Here is a 14881-nt window from a genome sequence, read left to right as displayed (position 1 = left end):
ATGATAAACATACTTGATTTTTTTTTTTTTTTAATGCTTTCTGTGGACTTTTTTCCCCATAAAGATCCTGGAGAAAAAGGATGGTTTATTCCGGAAGCACATGATGGGAAAGCGAGTCGACTATGCAGCCCGCTCAGTCATCTGCCCGGACATGTACATCAACACCAATGAAATTGGAATTCCCATGGTGTGTGCTGTCAGGTGGCGGATGGGAGTGGCGAGGAGGGCTGGGGAGAAGGCATGTGGCCGACTGCAGTGGCCTGGGTGGGGACAGCCTCTGCCTCTTCCCGGATGAGCTGTTCGGAGGGGCCCCTGGGGCCGTGGGGTGGCGTTGCTCTCACTCCCTGCCAGGTCTCCAGATACCCTCTACCCACAAGGAAGACCCACCTCCCGGGCCACCAGGGAGCAGATGGCAGGGTGCACATCCCTCCCGCCTAGCTTCTTTTCCTGTCTTGGCCTAATCTTTAAGCCTTCCTAGTGAGATTGAATACATGACAGAGATGAGGAGGAGGGAAGGGGGGTCTCCGTCCCGTGTACTTGCCGGCATCAGGAGTCAGGCCGCGGAGGAGCCCCAGAGAGCGGGCATCGCCCATCCTCCCAGATCTGCAGGGGTAGGCGGTTCGCCCCATCCACCCATTAGTGTTTCCTCGAGGAGCCAGCCTCCTTTTCTCACTCCCCCACCACGTCAAGCTGTGGTGCTCGTTAGCAGCGGCCCCTTAATCAGCTTCCTCCTTCAAGGGCCTTGAGGTCAGTAATAGAAGATGGTTTACTTCCCTCCATGGAGAGGCTCCTTTCCTTGTGCATGGTCCCCCTGCCGCCCTCCGGGGAGGACCGGTGAGGAGCAGAGAGAAGAGCCCAGGTGTTCCGACGGCCTCCCACCTGCTGCCGCCTCCTCCCTCGGGCACACGTGGGCTTCCTGGGCAAGGGCTCTTGTGGGAGGGGACAAGAGTCCGAGAACGCCCAGTCCGGTGCCCATGGCCTCCTGGGAACCCAGGGGTCTTTGCATCTGGAAGCTGGGTCGGGTGGCAGGGAAAAGGCATTGGGAGGTTCCTGAGTCCGAGGCCCTGGCAGGAGACCTCTTCGTTGCTCTCTTTGGACAGAGGGCAGGGGCTGCCCCTTTTGGCTTTGGCCTCATGGTGCCTCCAGGGTCCCCGGCTGTGGGAGGGACCTTTAGTGTTGCTCCTTTTCCCACCTTCCAAGGTCCTCTCTTTCTTGGATCCGGGTCCGTTTGGTAATGGAAGGACTCTGAATTTCCCCCGCTGCCTGTCTCCAGCCTGCCCCAAGCCTCAGGGCCGTGGTGGCCGGGGGTATTTACTGGCAGGATAGCCGCGAGGAGCAGTGTGTGAACTGCCTCTTGGTCCCTTGTGGCCCGCCCTTCCCATCCAGCCTTGTGGACAGGTGTTAGCAGAAGCAGAAGAGGCCAAGTCTGGGACGTAAGCTGGAGACCCAGCAGGGGGCCACACAGACTTAGCACGTCCCCTGTGAGGCTTACATTCCAGCAGCGGAGACGCATCAACAGATACACAAGTATAGATCTGCCTCGACTTAGGATGGGGTTATATCTCTGTAAACCCCATCGAAAGTTGAAAATGCCGTGGGTCGAAAATGCATTTAATGGACCTGACCTACTGAACAGCATAGCTTAGGTCTAACCTACCTTAAATGCGCTCAGAACACTTGTGTTAGCCTACCGTTGGGCAAAATCATCTAATGCAAAGCCTATTTTGTAACGAAGTGTTGAATATCTCTTGTTAAGTTATTGAATACTGTCCTGAAAGTGAACAACAGGACGGCTCCGAGTGTATGGGTTATTTACCCTCGTGATCACGGGGCTGACTGCCAGCTGCAGCTTGCTGCCCCGCCCTGCTTCAGGAGAGAATCATACAACGTTTCAGTAGCCCAGGAAGAGACCTAAGTTCAAAATGGGGAGTACAGTTTCTACTGAACACGTGTTGCTTTTGCACCATCGTAAAGCACCCCCAAGTCCTAAGTCGGGCACAGTCTGTACATATACACTCTGTCAGGCAGTGGTCAGTGCAGTGGCAGAAGTGGAGTGGGCCACGGGGCGGGGAGGGCCTCACACAGAGCCACTCACGTCGAGACCTGGCCAGCATTTAGCGAGTTCCTTTACCTGGGACTTCTCAGAGTTGCTCATGTACTTATACGTGCCTTTTGAAGCATCAAAGGGTTTCCATATTCAGTAGCTCAGAACTCGCTTAACCAGGGAATTCATTTTTCTTGGAGTGTGGTGCAGGTCCAGTGTGTCAAATGGAGCACTGAGTGTTCTCATGTATCAGGAGACCAAATCAGTTTCATCTCAGGCCAAGTTAAAGAGATTTGGATGGCATGTCTGGGCTCAGGGCATGGGCCACCATCAATTAGAGATGGCTGCTGGAGACGTGGGGGAAATGTTGGCGGGAGAAGATGGTACTTGAGGGCGGGTACCTGCCGTCTCTCTCAAGCTAGCGTTCCATGCTATTTTCTGTCTTTTGGGACTAAATGAGTGTATTGGCAGACCAGGAAATGGTGAAATTTTTAAGTGGGTTAAAAAAAATTTACTGTGTGAACTGCAACACTCAAGATTACTCTCTTCGAGCAGACTCTGCTAGAAAAGGAGACCCAATCTCTTTCCTTAAGGGAGCGGGTCTGGAAAAATGTGGAAAAGACAGGGAGGATGCTGCTTTACTTGCTGAAGGATGACCTTGGCTCAGAGAGTACCTTTGCATCTTAGGGAAAAAGTAACACAGCCTGTTGAGTCGGATCTGGGGGTCCGTGTGACCTTTCTGCCCACTCTGAATTTTCACATCCACTCCTTGTTTCCAGGTGTTTGCCACAAAGCTGACCTACCCTCAGCCAGTCACCCCCTGGAACGTTCAGGAACTGAGGCAGGCGGTCATCAATGGCCCCAGTGTGCACCCAGGAGCCTCCATGGTCATCAACGAGGATGGTAGCCGCACGGCCCTGAGCGCCTCGAACCTAACCCAGCGGGAGGCCGTGGCCAAACAGCTCCTGACACCAGCCATGGGGGCACCTAAGCCCCAGGGGACAAAAATTGTGAGTAGGGCTTCCCTGGTGGCTCAGTGGTTGGGAGTCCGCCTGCTGATGCGGGGGACGTGGGTTCGTGCCCCAGTCCGGGAGGATCCCGCGTGCCGTGGAGCGGCTGGGCCCGTGAGCCATGGCCGCTGAGCCTGCGCGTCCGCAGCCTGTGCTCCGCAACGGGAGAGGCCACAACAGTGAGAGGCCCGCGTACCGGAAAAACAAAAACAAAAACAAAAACAAAACTTCATTTGGCCGTCCCATGCGTGCAGCGCAATTCTGGGTACATGTCAGGGCTTGAAAAACGGTCTTTAATTATAAGTCCGTTGTGATTTGCTGCCCTTGAACAGGGATGCTCAAAGGGTGGTCCTCAGAGCAGCAGCGTCCCCGGGGCTGGTAGGAAACGCACATTCGTTCCTTCCCCTCCCCCTCCCCCCACCCCTGAATTAGTCTCTCTGGGAATGGAACCTAGGAATCTGTATATTAATAAGCTCTGCAGAGGGTTCCTCTGCATGCTAAAGTTTGAGAACTGCCCTAAAGGAAGGGAACATTCTGTGTCTGATAACTGAAAACTGACAGGTTTCATCTGATACTTCACTTTCGGGGGACTGCTAGCTCTTGCCTGTAGTACTGTGTTAAGGGATCCTGAGGCTTTATCTGGGCTTCACCGGGAAGAGTCTATGATGGATTAGCAATGTCTGCTGAGGACAGATGGGTGGGTGACATCACTTGTGTCTGTGTCAGATAATAGCCATTCCTGCTGGGAGGGATATAGCAAATAACGCCTAACCAGGCAACAGTGGCGGAAGTTGCTAGAGTGAAATGGGCTAGATTTGGGATTAATTTATGGTGACTGCCCAGAGTCAGGGGATGACTGTGTCTTCCGCACCCACTTGCACGCTTGTTAGACCTCCTCTTGCCCTCTGATACATTCAGACCCAGTGGCCGACTAGGTTTTCTTTTTGGTGGGTTTGAGCTCTACAGAGGACCGTTGGTCCTTGAAGGAACTTTGGTTGGAGGACAGAGGGGGAGAGGAAGCCTTGTCACGGTGACCATTGGTCCCCACTGCTCTTCACCGCGGCCTGTCCTCTTGCTTCCTCTCCATCTCACCGCTGTCCCGAGGTCGAGCAGTAACAGGCCATGCGTTTTCTGGTTTGGTGGCAGGGGGCACATGCAGACACAAATCTAGTCACCTGTTTTGTTTTTTTTCTCGTGCATTAAGTGAGATTTGTGTTCAGGCTCACGGGATTATTCTGCCATTTTTAAGTGCCTAGTGTTTTGCTAGGAGCTGTGAGAAAGATGCAGGAGAAATCAAGGTGTGTTTTTCATAATTTATGGTGAAGCAAGGTAAACACTGGTAATCTTCATACTAACTCAAGTCGAGCATGTGAAACTGTCTCACAGTAGGACATTTTGAGAAAAAAATTGAGAGAAGAGAGCAGAGTGGGGTCAGGTGGTGCCGTGCTGCACTCTGCCAGGCACCGTGCATGAGATCCTGCTGTCTCGGGGTGGACGGCCTGGTAGGGGCACCCCCAGGGAATGAGACCATAAATGTGTCACCGCTGCTGAGTGGCGTGGTGGACACAAGGGAACAGCGACGGGGGACGGTGACTTTACCCACATGAAGCTGGAGAAGAAAAGAGGGCTGTGGGCAGGGTGGGCGTGCAGGGCGAGTTTGGAGTCATCAGGAGGCAGTTGAGGGCCAGCCTGGGGGCTGCAGGGGAACCGAGGGTGAAAGCAGGGTATGTTTCAAGGGGACCTTGAAGTAGGGGGGCTTGGCTGTAGGCTGGGTGTCAGGGCTGTAGAAGAGAGAAGGTGAGAAGGAAGCGTGGTTTCCAGTGCCCTGGAAGGAGGTGTGTCTGGGTCCTTCTGAACTGAGGTCATGGTGGAGAATCTAAGGGCTAGCTAGTCTCCTGTGAAAGGTAGAAATGTGGCACTCAGGTTAGGGGGCATAGAGTTAAGAAATGAAATTATCAGGAATTCCCTGCCAGTCCAGTGGTTAGGACGCCGAGCTTCTACTGCGGGGGGGGCACGGGTTCCATCCCTGGTCGGGAAACTAAAATCCCACAAGTCATGTGGTGCAGTGAAAAAAAAAAAAGGAAGAAGAAATAAAATTATCAGAGTTAAACTCTTTGACCACAAAGTACAACAGAGAGAAGATGCGGGGGTGGGGGTGGGGGGACCCGTGGAAGCGGGAGGCAGGTAGGGGAGGACGCCGAGGGAGAGAGGTCTCGCTCTCCGTATCTGCATCTGTCTCCCACCTGCGCTGGGGGGCTTCTTCCCGGTCAAGACCAGCCCCAGAGTGTCTTTGCATCTCCCAGAGGCACTTAGTAGGTGTTCGTGGAGTTAAATATGAAGTTTCAGAAGAGTGAGGAAACGGAAGGAAGATGCAGATTTGTCCACATGAAGGTCACGTGTGACCCAGGAGACCCCTTTGAACAAAGCGGGGGGGAGCTGGGCTTCAGGGCCTTTGTGATGAGGCAGCGAAGCAGTAGCTTCATCCATGACTGGAGCAAAAGCAAAAGGATACGGGGGTTTCTGACATTAGTGGGGAGTGCGGATGGGCAGACGCGCAGGGGAGCTTCCTTCCCGTGGCCTTGTTACGTCTGTGGGGCTGGGGGTGGGCTTAGGAGAGGGCAGGTGGGCCTCACTGCACACTCAGGTCAGCTCATGGGAAGCGACGGAAATGAGTTCTCGGCAGCCGGGAGACGGAGTGAGGTTGGCCCAGTCGCCTGTCGCCCAGCCTAGGTTCACATCCCGAGCGCACTGTCCCTGCCTTGTCTCCCAGCCCCACCTCTCGCGTCCCATCGATGGGGCCTCTTTCTCCCGTCAGGCCTTGAACTTGCCGTCCCTTGTCCTCCCCGACACGCCCCAGCCGTGGCCCACTCCTCCTTCTGCAAAGCCTTCGTTCCGCTAGGGCAGGGGTCCACAGCCTTTTTCAGCCAAGGGCCAGCTAGTAAATATCTTAGGCTTTGCGGGCCACACGGTCTCTGTTGCAGCTGCTCAGCCCCGCCTATGTAGCGTGAAAGCCGCCACGGCAGTACAAAGCGAATGGGTACGGCTGTGTTCCAAAAAACTCTAGTTGCAAAAGCAGGTGGCCTGCAGTTTGCCACTTTTACAACATGAATGGGGTCCCTCCCCCCGCCGTGTGTCCCACCTCACCCCCCCAACCCTCATTGCGTTATGTTGTCACTCCAGGTACCCCCATCTGTCTGACCTCGAGTTCCTAAACCCCGTGAGGACGGGGCAGGGTGTTCGGCCCTCCACTCTCCCCAACACCCAGCATGTAGGAGGCACTTGGGAAACCCCTGTGGACTGGACGGGTCCAGGATGAGGTGCAGGAGGCTCTGAGGTGTGCGGGCCACATTTGACCTGAGGATGTGGCCCTGGGGCAAAGACAGGAAGGGAACTTATGAAACAAAAGTGGTCCTTATATTGGGACCTATATTGGGTCTAAAGGTGATTATCTTTAGTTTCCAAAAATCTCAGTGATGTCATATGTAATGTTTATATATGTAGTCAGATACGTGTGGATTTACAATTCATTTGTAATTTGTAAAGTAATTTTTTGGTTCATGTGTTCCATATAGATCAGGACCTGGGCCAGAGGGCCGGGTGACGTGACCGGGAGGGACAGACGCAGGTCCAGGAAAGGACAAACTGCAGGTTAGATGAGAAGGGGGAGGGGTGAGTGGAAGAAGCCATTTCCCCTGGGAGGGGTGAAGTCTCTGCCGCTTCTCCTGGGCCTTGTAAATGGAGTCGGAAGTGGCCAGGACGGCCAAGCCTCATTTCCCGGCCCAGCAGTCGGCCAGGAGCAGCCCTTTGGCTCCGGCTCTGCCCCTGGGAACTCTGACCCGGGCACTGGGGCACACTAACTTTCGCTGCGGTATTTATTTAGAGACAAGAGAAAGGAAGGGCCTCAGGTTTGGGTTGGCGAGGGGTGCGCCCTGTGCTCCAGGGCTTCTGTTTGGGTTGGCTGGTGCCTGCTGGCCAGGCCTGCGAGCCTTCCCAGCTGTGGGGTTTGCTTACACTGGAGGATGTCTCGAATTTTTGAGACTCAGATCCGAGGCGAGCCCGGGATTTGGGACCCAAGCCACAGGTCCCGGCAGTTTCCTCCTTGAGAAGCTAAAGAAATAGACCTTGAAAGTCAGTTCAGGCTCCGTGAGGTGCCCTAGGCAGCCACTCATGGGAATCCTCAGAATCCAGGTCTCCTTGGAAACACGGACATGGGGGTGGGGGGAGGACGGGTTTGTTTTTTGGGTTTTTTTTGCGGTACGCGGGCCTCTCACTGTTGTGGCCTCTCCTGTCGCAGAGCACAGGCTCCGGACGCGCAGGCTCAGAGGCCATGGCTCACGGGCCCAGCCGCTCCCCGGCATGTGGGATCCTCCTGGACTGGGGCACGAACCCGTGTCCCCTGCATCGGCAGGCGGACTCTCAACCACTGTGCCACCAGGGAAGCCCGGGATGACGGGTTTGAATTCCTTGGGGAGCAGAAAGACTGCCTCCCCGCTAGCTGCTTTTAGGACTGCCTTTTAGACTTTGAGGGGTTTGCTCCCTGCTTCCCTGAGTTGGAGGACACTTTCAGCCCAGCCGAACAGGGATGCAGGGAGGTGGGTGGGGAGCATCTCTTGTTGACCTCTAGCCTCTTTCTGTAGCCAGCTTTCTGATGCAACTTCATAATGTGGACGACATAAGAAGAAACCAGACTTGGAGTAATTTGTTTCCCCCCAACCAGTTGTCTGCTGGATAATTTAGGGGAGACTTGGGGTTGGGGGAGGCCTCACTGAGTCTCCATAATTCCCCTGGGCTGCTAAGGGCAGCCTGCAGAATGATTGGGGTAGCAGTTGCCTCATTCATTTGTTTTTTTATTTTTATTTTATTATTTTTTAGATTTTTTTGGCCGTGCCACAAGGCTTATGGGGTCTTAGTTCCCCGACCAGGGCTTGAACCAAGACCCCCGCAGTGAGAGCGTGGAGTCCTAACCACTGGACCGCCAGGGAATTCCCATGTATTTGTGTTTTAAAGTGGCATCTCTGTTCATCATTTGGAAAGCCCAGTAATTAATATAGCGTAAGATTAAGGGCCTTATACTAAAGTCAGCTTTGTGGGAGGAGGTGTTCTGTCAGGAGGACGTGACCAGTGGCATATTGATGTTGGTAAGGAACAAAAAAGCGTGAGCGCTGGTTGTCTTTAAGGAGTAAAGTTACTTGTGGTTTTCATTCTCTTCTTTAAGTTTGTATTTTCTGTATTTTCCCCCACAGTAAGATCACTTGTGCAGTTTTTCTTGCTTTCTTTAGAAATAGTTGAAGATCTTTTAAAGAAATTTCATAGAAGTAGTACACGCTCGTTGTAACACGAACATCACTAAGACGTATAAAGATAAAGGTGATGATCTGTGCCTTACCCTTCCTCCCGTGTGTCCCTGCCTCAAGGAGAGCATAGAAACAGCTCAGTGAGGATCTAAGTACCCTTTTCCCTCGTGTATATAAACCCGTAGAGTTGGGTTGGGTTTTATTTATTTATTTTTTGTTTTTTGGCTGTGCTGCATGGCATGTGGGATCTTAGTTCCCTAAGAACCCACGCACCCTGCACTGAAAGCCCGGAGTCTTTTAACCACTGGACCGCCAGGGGAATCCTCTGGGTTGGGTTTTAAATTGCCTCGTCCTATCACCTTAGATGGCACCTGGATTGTTTTTCTTTTACTGGAATACATTATTGCCATCGCTTCAGGACTAAGTCATCCTCATTCATCATTACATAATATTCCGTAGTACATACCATGATTTAGCCACCAATGCCCCTTCTGTGGGGCAGCCAGGTTTTTCCCAGTTCTTGCCACTGTTAACACTGCTGCATAAACAGACATGTTCTTAGAACCTTGCGTTGACACCTTTTTCGTTCTGAAAGGCCAAAAGGAAATGTTTTAAAATCTATTGTGAAATTGCTTTCCCAGAAGACCATGCAATTTAAACTTCTTATTAATTTTTAAGTGCAATAAAACATTTGCAGAGAGCATTGAACTGGGAGTCAGGAACCCTGTGTTTCAGTCCTGGCTCTGCTGGATGAGGTTGGGCAAGTATTTCTAAAACGTGGAATTCACATTTCGAATAACGTACTCAGATGTGACCCTGGCGAGGATTCTAGAGGATCTGGCAAACCAGGAGTTTTATGGTTATATGTAGATATGCTGTCTTCAGATGTGTCTATTTCTTTCTTCAGATTAATTCGCAGAGGACTTCAAACTCCGAAAGGTCATGCATCTCTGAAGAAGACAGAGATTATTGGACAGGGACCTGTAGCCTCATTGGCTTATGCCTCTGAGCCCAGAGCCAGGACAGGACTATGCTGGGCTAGCAGCTATTTCTCAGGGTACCAGAGGGGCTTAGTAGCTATTTCTCAAAGATTTCTAGGGTTTCAGTCCAGACTAAAAGTTCTCCTTTTATTTAGTTGAATAAAACCTGAGACAGACAGAAGGCACACCCAGCCCAGGCCAAGGTGAGCCCTTGGAATAGTAGCGATGTTGCCGAAGTCACCACTGCTCACCCCTGTTCTCTCCTCTGCCCCCAGGTATGCCGGCACGTGAAGAATGGGGACATTCTTCTCCTGAACCGACAGCCCACCCTGCACAGGCCCTCCATCCAGGCGCATCGCGCCCGCATCCTGCCCGAGGAGAAAGTCCTGCGGCTCCACTACGCCAACTGCAAGGCCTACAACGCCGACTTTGATGGAGACGAGATGAATGCCCACTTCCCTCAGAGTGAACTGGGCCGGGCCGAGGCCTACGTCCTGGTCTGCACGGACCAGCAGTACCTTGTTCCCAAGGTAGGTCTGACCTTGAGGCCGTTCCACGGTCTTCGCCAGCACAACTTGGCAGTCCAGGTCCGGGCCCTTGCCAGCTCCTGGAGTCAGTGGGTGGCTCTAGGGCAGGGGCATGTGGAACAGAAGGTCTTGGCTTCTTCCGGGTGGGGTCTTCAGCTCTCTAGTGGCTAGAGGCAGGGAAAGGGTTCTCTCTCGCTGCCCCTTAAGGTGGCAGGAAAGAAGCTGTAACAGTCATCCCAGAACGCTGAGTTTAGTAGCTGCCTAATAGGCCTTGTCTTCCAGTCTGTTTGGATTCTACAACATATTAGCCTCTGGCAAGCATTAGCATCCCAGCTGTGAGGGTCCCCAAGGTCCACAGATGACTCTGATCCTTTGAGTCTGGACAAGCAGGAGTTTTAAGAGACAACTGTACCCCAAGGGTCCAGATGAAATTCCCCTCCAGCCCACGAGGAATCTCCTCTGTGAGTCCCTTCCTTTATAAGCCGTTTGCGTCACAGTGATTCACAATGACACATCATTCATTTGGGCTGCAGTGTGGAGGAGTAATAATAATAAAGAACTATGGCTGCCTTTTGCCAAACACTTTTTCAGTGTCAGACACTACGAAGCACGTTGGAGGCCTCTCCTTTCTCCCCACACTCCTTGGGGTAGGTACTACTAACGTCCACATTGACACCTGAAGAAATGGTGTAGGGAATTCCCTGTCGGTCCAGTGGTTAAGACTCCTTGCTTGCATTGCAACAGGCGCAGGTTGCATCTCTGGTCGGGGAACTAAGATCTCACATGCAGCGCAGCGCAGCAAAAAAAAAAAAAAGGTGTAACTTACCGAAGGACACAGAGCTGAAGAGGAGGAGGAAGGGCCAGGAGCTCCCAGATCCCTGTGGCTTGTTCTTGTGCGGGCCCTGCTGCCCTTCCACAGCAGAGAGGGAGACCTCTGCACCCAGGAAGCACCAGAGGCTGCTCGGAGACGTCCCTCATCGATTAGTAACCTCTCCTCCTGGGAACTTCTCGTCCCCCGTCAGTCCCACCTGGGGAATCAGGCAGGCGGCCAGGGTCCTAGCGTCCCAGCCTCGTTGCCTGCCAGGCACACCACTGTGGCTTCATCCTGGACTCAGTTATTTGTATATAACTTTCTTTGCCTTCTCCACCCACCTTAGCTGGCTGTTGATTAGTGATGGGCCTGACAATAGGTAGGAGGGGTTTAGGGGCCCACTCAGGTCCCCCAGAAATTAGAAGAAATGATTTGATTCATTTTTACTAATAATTTTACTAGTCATTAGTAATAATTTTACTAATAATTAGAAGAAAAAGAAGAAATAATTAGAAGGAAATAATTTGACTAATTTGAAAATTGGCTTTTTGTCTTTTTATGTAAATAATATCCGTGGTAGCTATGATGGTGGTGGCAACAAAAGCCACCATCTGCTGAGCACTCCCTGTGCCTCAGGCACTGCTCTGAGCAGTTGGCAAACATTCTCACTTAGTCCTCACACCAGCCTTAGGAGGTGGGTGCAATTTTCAGATGAGGAAACACCGGTCAGTGACTTGCCAGCCAGTGACGAAGCTGGGACTTGAACCCAGCACCGTTGACCCCCCAAGCCTGTGTGCTCAGCCTCGTGTGTGACTAGCCCCGTTGACAGGCGAGGCTGGGCCTGGGTGAGGGCACGTGGCCGTGAGTGGCTCCCAGGACTGAACCGGCCATCTGGCTCTCTAAAGGGAGTGTCACATTTCACCACGGGGGACACTGCCAGCGAGCAGCAGATGGTTCATTTTTTGCCGGCAGAGTGACCTCTGCACTTTAGCCGCATGGGGAGTTGGGGTGCTCCGAAGTTCTCAGGCCAGTGAATTTGAATGTGCTATACTTTATTTTGATTGAATAAGGTAGAATAGGCGACCTCATTGCTTACAGCATGTCCTGCAAAGGGCTGGGCTATTTAAGATCCAGATGTGCCTCATCATATGCTCACCTGCCTATGAGTTTTAGGTCAGGAGACAGGGAGAACACAGAAAAATAAGCTTACATCAATAAACTGAATTCTTAAAGAGTAAAAACAAAAAACAAAAAACACTTCTAGGGGATGACCTGAGGGTTCACTTTACTTTCAAACAAAATTTTTTTTTTTTTTGGCCAGCCTGTGCGGTTTGTTGGGATCTTAGTTCCCCAACCAGGGATTGAACCAGCGTCCTCAGCAGTGAAAATGCAGAGTCCTAACCACTGGACTGCCAGGGATTTCCCTCAGACAATTTCTTTTGTCAGAGGTAAAGAGCTTTTGATTCTTGATAAATTTTGTTTAGTCCTCAGTGTGAATGCGGAGGTGGAATCGTTATTTTTTTGCTAATGGTTATAAAAGTGAAACATGTACTTTGTTGGCAAAGTCCTAAAAGGACAAGAGCTGGTTTTCCTAAGCCATTTTTGGGTAATTTTTCTTGGCGTGTCTTTATTTCCCTTTGTTTCTGTTTCCCTTTGTTCATCATTCTATTTCTTCTCTATTTCTAGGTTCTCTTCCTTGACTAACCATAGTACCCGATTTAAGTTCATTTTATTGTTGGTTATATGTGTTTAACAGGGTTGGAGGTTGTCTTCTTACTTAAAATGGGAGACGAATGGAACTTCAGCTGTTTCTTTTCCAAGAAAACAGTTACACTTCTCATTTACATGTTTCTGTGTGGATTCTTATTTTTTTTCTTCTGTTTGTTGTATCTATTGAGGGCCAATGCTTCATGGAAGTTTTTTTAACAAGGCTTGAGACATAATTTCCAGACTGTGACTTAGCTACAAAATTCAAGTCACAGAATACCCTAATTCTCAAAGCATCCTGACCAAAGACATCAATTGTATTGTCATTTTGCTGTGATATTAGGTGGAATAGGATAGCTGACAATCACCTGGGTTTTTGATTCAGAGATGGTCTTTCTGATCCTAAGCAGATTTAGGAAATTCAGAACTATAAGTAGACCCTTAGTAAATTGCTTTAATCAGTATTCCTCCCTAGAATTCATGATTATTGCACTGAAAGCAGTTTAGCCATTAAGGTAATTTTCTAGTCATGGAAAAGTCTGGATGGAGAGAGGCACTGACTAGATCCCATAACTTATAATTATGTTCTTTAAAGGAAAAAAGCAAAAGGGAAAATCTATATCTGCCCCCAAAGACTGTGGGATGAGTCAAATGCCTAATACTGTTTTGGGTTTTTCCTCTAAGCAAAATAAGACCTTGTCTTTGGAATAAGACACAGAGTGTAATTTTTTTATTCACGTTCATAACTCAGAGGCTTCGTAAGAAGGGCTGCGTGCCCCATCCGATCTCGCCTTCCATCTGCACCACCTATTCAGCTCATCTGTAATAATTATCTTTGCGTTTACATAAAGCCCGTTGCCACAGTATTGAGACTGTTTGACAAGCATCCTTTTTAGCCTTTGAATCAGTGCATGTGGTTAAATTCCTGGCGCTTCTCCATGGCTGCATTTGTGAGTTCCTTAGTTATGAAACATGGACATAATATTGGGCAGTATTTAACAAATCAGCAAATGATAACAATCTGTAGATCCGAGGCACAGATTTTTCTCAAGTTCCCATAAACAGTGAAAAGGTTGCAAAAACTGCTTCTTAGAGAATGTCAGTGGGCACAGCTATTTTTACTTTAGTGTGCCTTATGTTGCCATGAGTGCAGACCTGCAGATAGGGTTCAGGAGACTGGGGATCAGAAAGGCTGTGGAAAGATGAATGTACCCACCCAACTGGGGCTTTTATAAAGGCCCTTGTTTTGACATCTGGTGAATAACAGCCTACCATGGATACGTGCTGCATTATGAAGAGACGCTGACAGCAGGCATTCTTTCCTTGTGCAGTCACACACGTCAAAGCCCTCCACAACCCTCTTGAGGAGCCTCGGCCCAAACCCCACCCTCCCTGCGCTGGCCCGCTCCAAGTCACTCCTCAGGCCAGGCTGCAGTACTGCCCCCCAGAGACACCGCTCCTGACCATCCTCCTCACCCCAAATCTACGTGATGACCCATCCTGTTATTTTCCTCCCGTATTTAAAACTCTGCGATACTGGATCCGTCCAGTCATTTGTTTACTGTCTAGCTCTTTCTCATCATGAAGGATCGTGTCTGCTTGGGCCACTGGAGTAGATTAAAGGTCTAACCCAGTGCCTAGGCATACAGTAGGCTCTCAATAAATATTTGTTGAATGGATGACTGATTTAGAGGAGAACCAGGCCAGAAATGTGTGAAAAATACCAAAGCGTAAAACCAAAATATAAAAACAAGGACACAGCTAACAGCAGCCAGACCAAATTTATGCACAAATGCCAGAAATATGCTGGAGTAACTAGAAACAGATAGGATTATGGAGAGAGAAGGCTAGGGGGCCTGGATGAATTTGCAGCAGTTTTGATACAGAACAGTGGGCAAAAGGCAAAGGTGGGAGCTGGTCAGGAAGCCCTGGTCATGTGCTCCGGTAGGCAGTTTGCTCTCCAGATGGGAAGCCCAAGCACCAGCCTGGTGCGGCTCAGAGACAGGACAGTACGGGGATGTCAAGGAGGGCCGTTGCTAGCGGGCAACTCCCAAGCACAGGATTAGGAATTAGAATGCGACTTCAGTTTTTTCTTTGTTCTCCTCTTATCTGTTTTGGTTTGTAGGATGGCCAGCCATTGGCAGGGCTGATCCAAGATCACATGGTTTCGGGTGCCAACATGACCATTCGAGGCTGCTTTTTCAGCCGGGAGCAGTATATGGAGCTGGTGTACCGAGGACTCACAGACAGAGTGGGGCGTGTGAAGCTGTTTCCTCCTGCCATCCTGAAGCCCTGTCCGCTGTGGACAGGAAAGCAGGTAATTGGGAGAAAACAAATGGTGGCTGTAAAAAACGGAAACAGGCCACTCAGTAAAGAGGTTCTTGTTCCCAGGAGAGCCCAGGCCAGAAACAGAAATGGCAAATCAAACAATAGTCTGACTCTCTCTTTGATGGGGTTTTTGTGTGTAGATGGTTTCAAGGGAGTATCTTCTGCGCGTAAGCTGCGTAG

The 14881-nt window shown here is 50.6% G+C and overlaps 1 protein-coding gene across 1 annotated transcript in view; it reads left to right on the top strand.

Moving 5' to 3' along the window:
• POLR1A (RNA polymerase I subunit A) overlaps positions 1-14881 on the top strand; it is a gene marked incomplete at its 5' end in the record, with an annotated part of 76757 nt that overhangs the window by 21822 nt on the left and 40054 nt on the right. The window contains 4 exons of the mRNA XM_079721373.1: positions 65-187; positions 2824-3054; positions 9604-9858; positions 14499-14690. Coding sequence (XP_079577499.1) covers positions 65-187; positions 2824-3054; positions 9604-9858; positions 14499-14690 — 801 coding nt within the window. The remainder of the gene's footprint in view (positions 1-64; positions 188-2823; positions 3055-9603; positions 9859-14498; positions 14691-14881) is intronic.

Source organism: Hyperoodon ampullatus, assembly GCF_949752795.1.
Source record: "Hyperoodon ampullatus genome assembly, chromosome: 15".
Lineage (NCBI taxonomy): Eukaryota > Metazoa > Chordata > Mammalia > Artiodactyla > Ziphiidae > Hyperoodon > Hyperoodon ampullatus.
The sequence above is the reverse complement of the archived record's forward strand: the minus strand, read 5'-3'. Positions and strand labels throughout refer to the sequence as shown.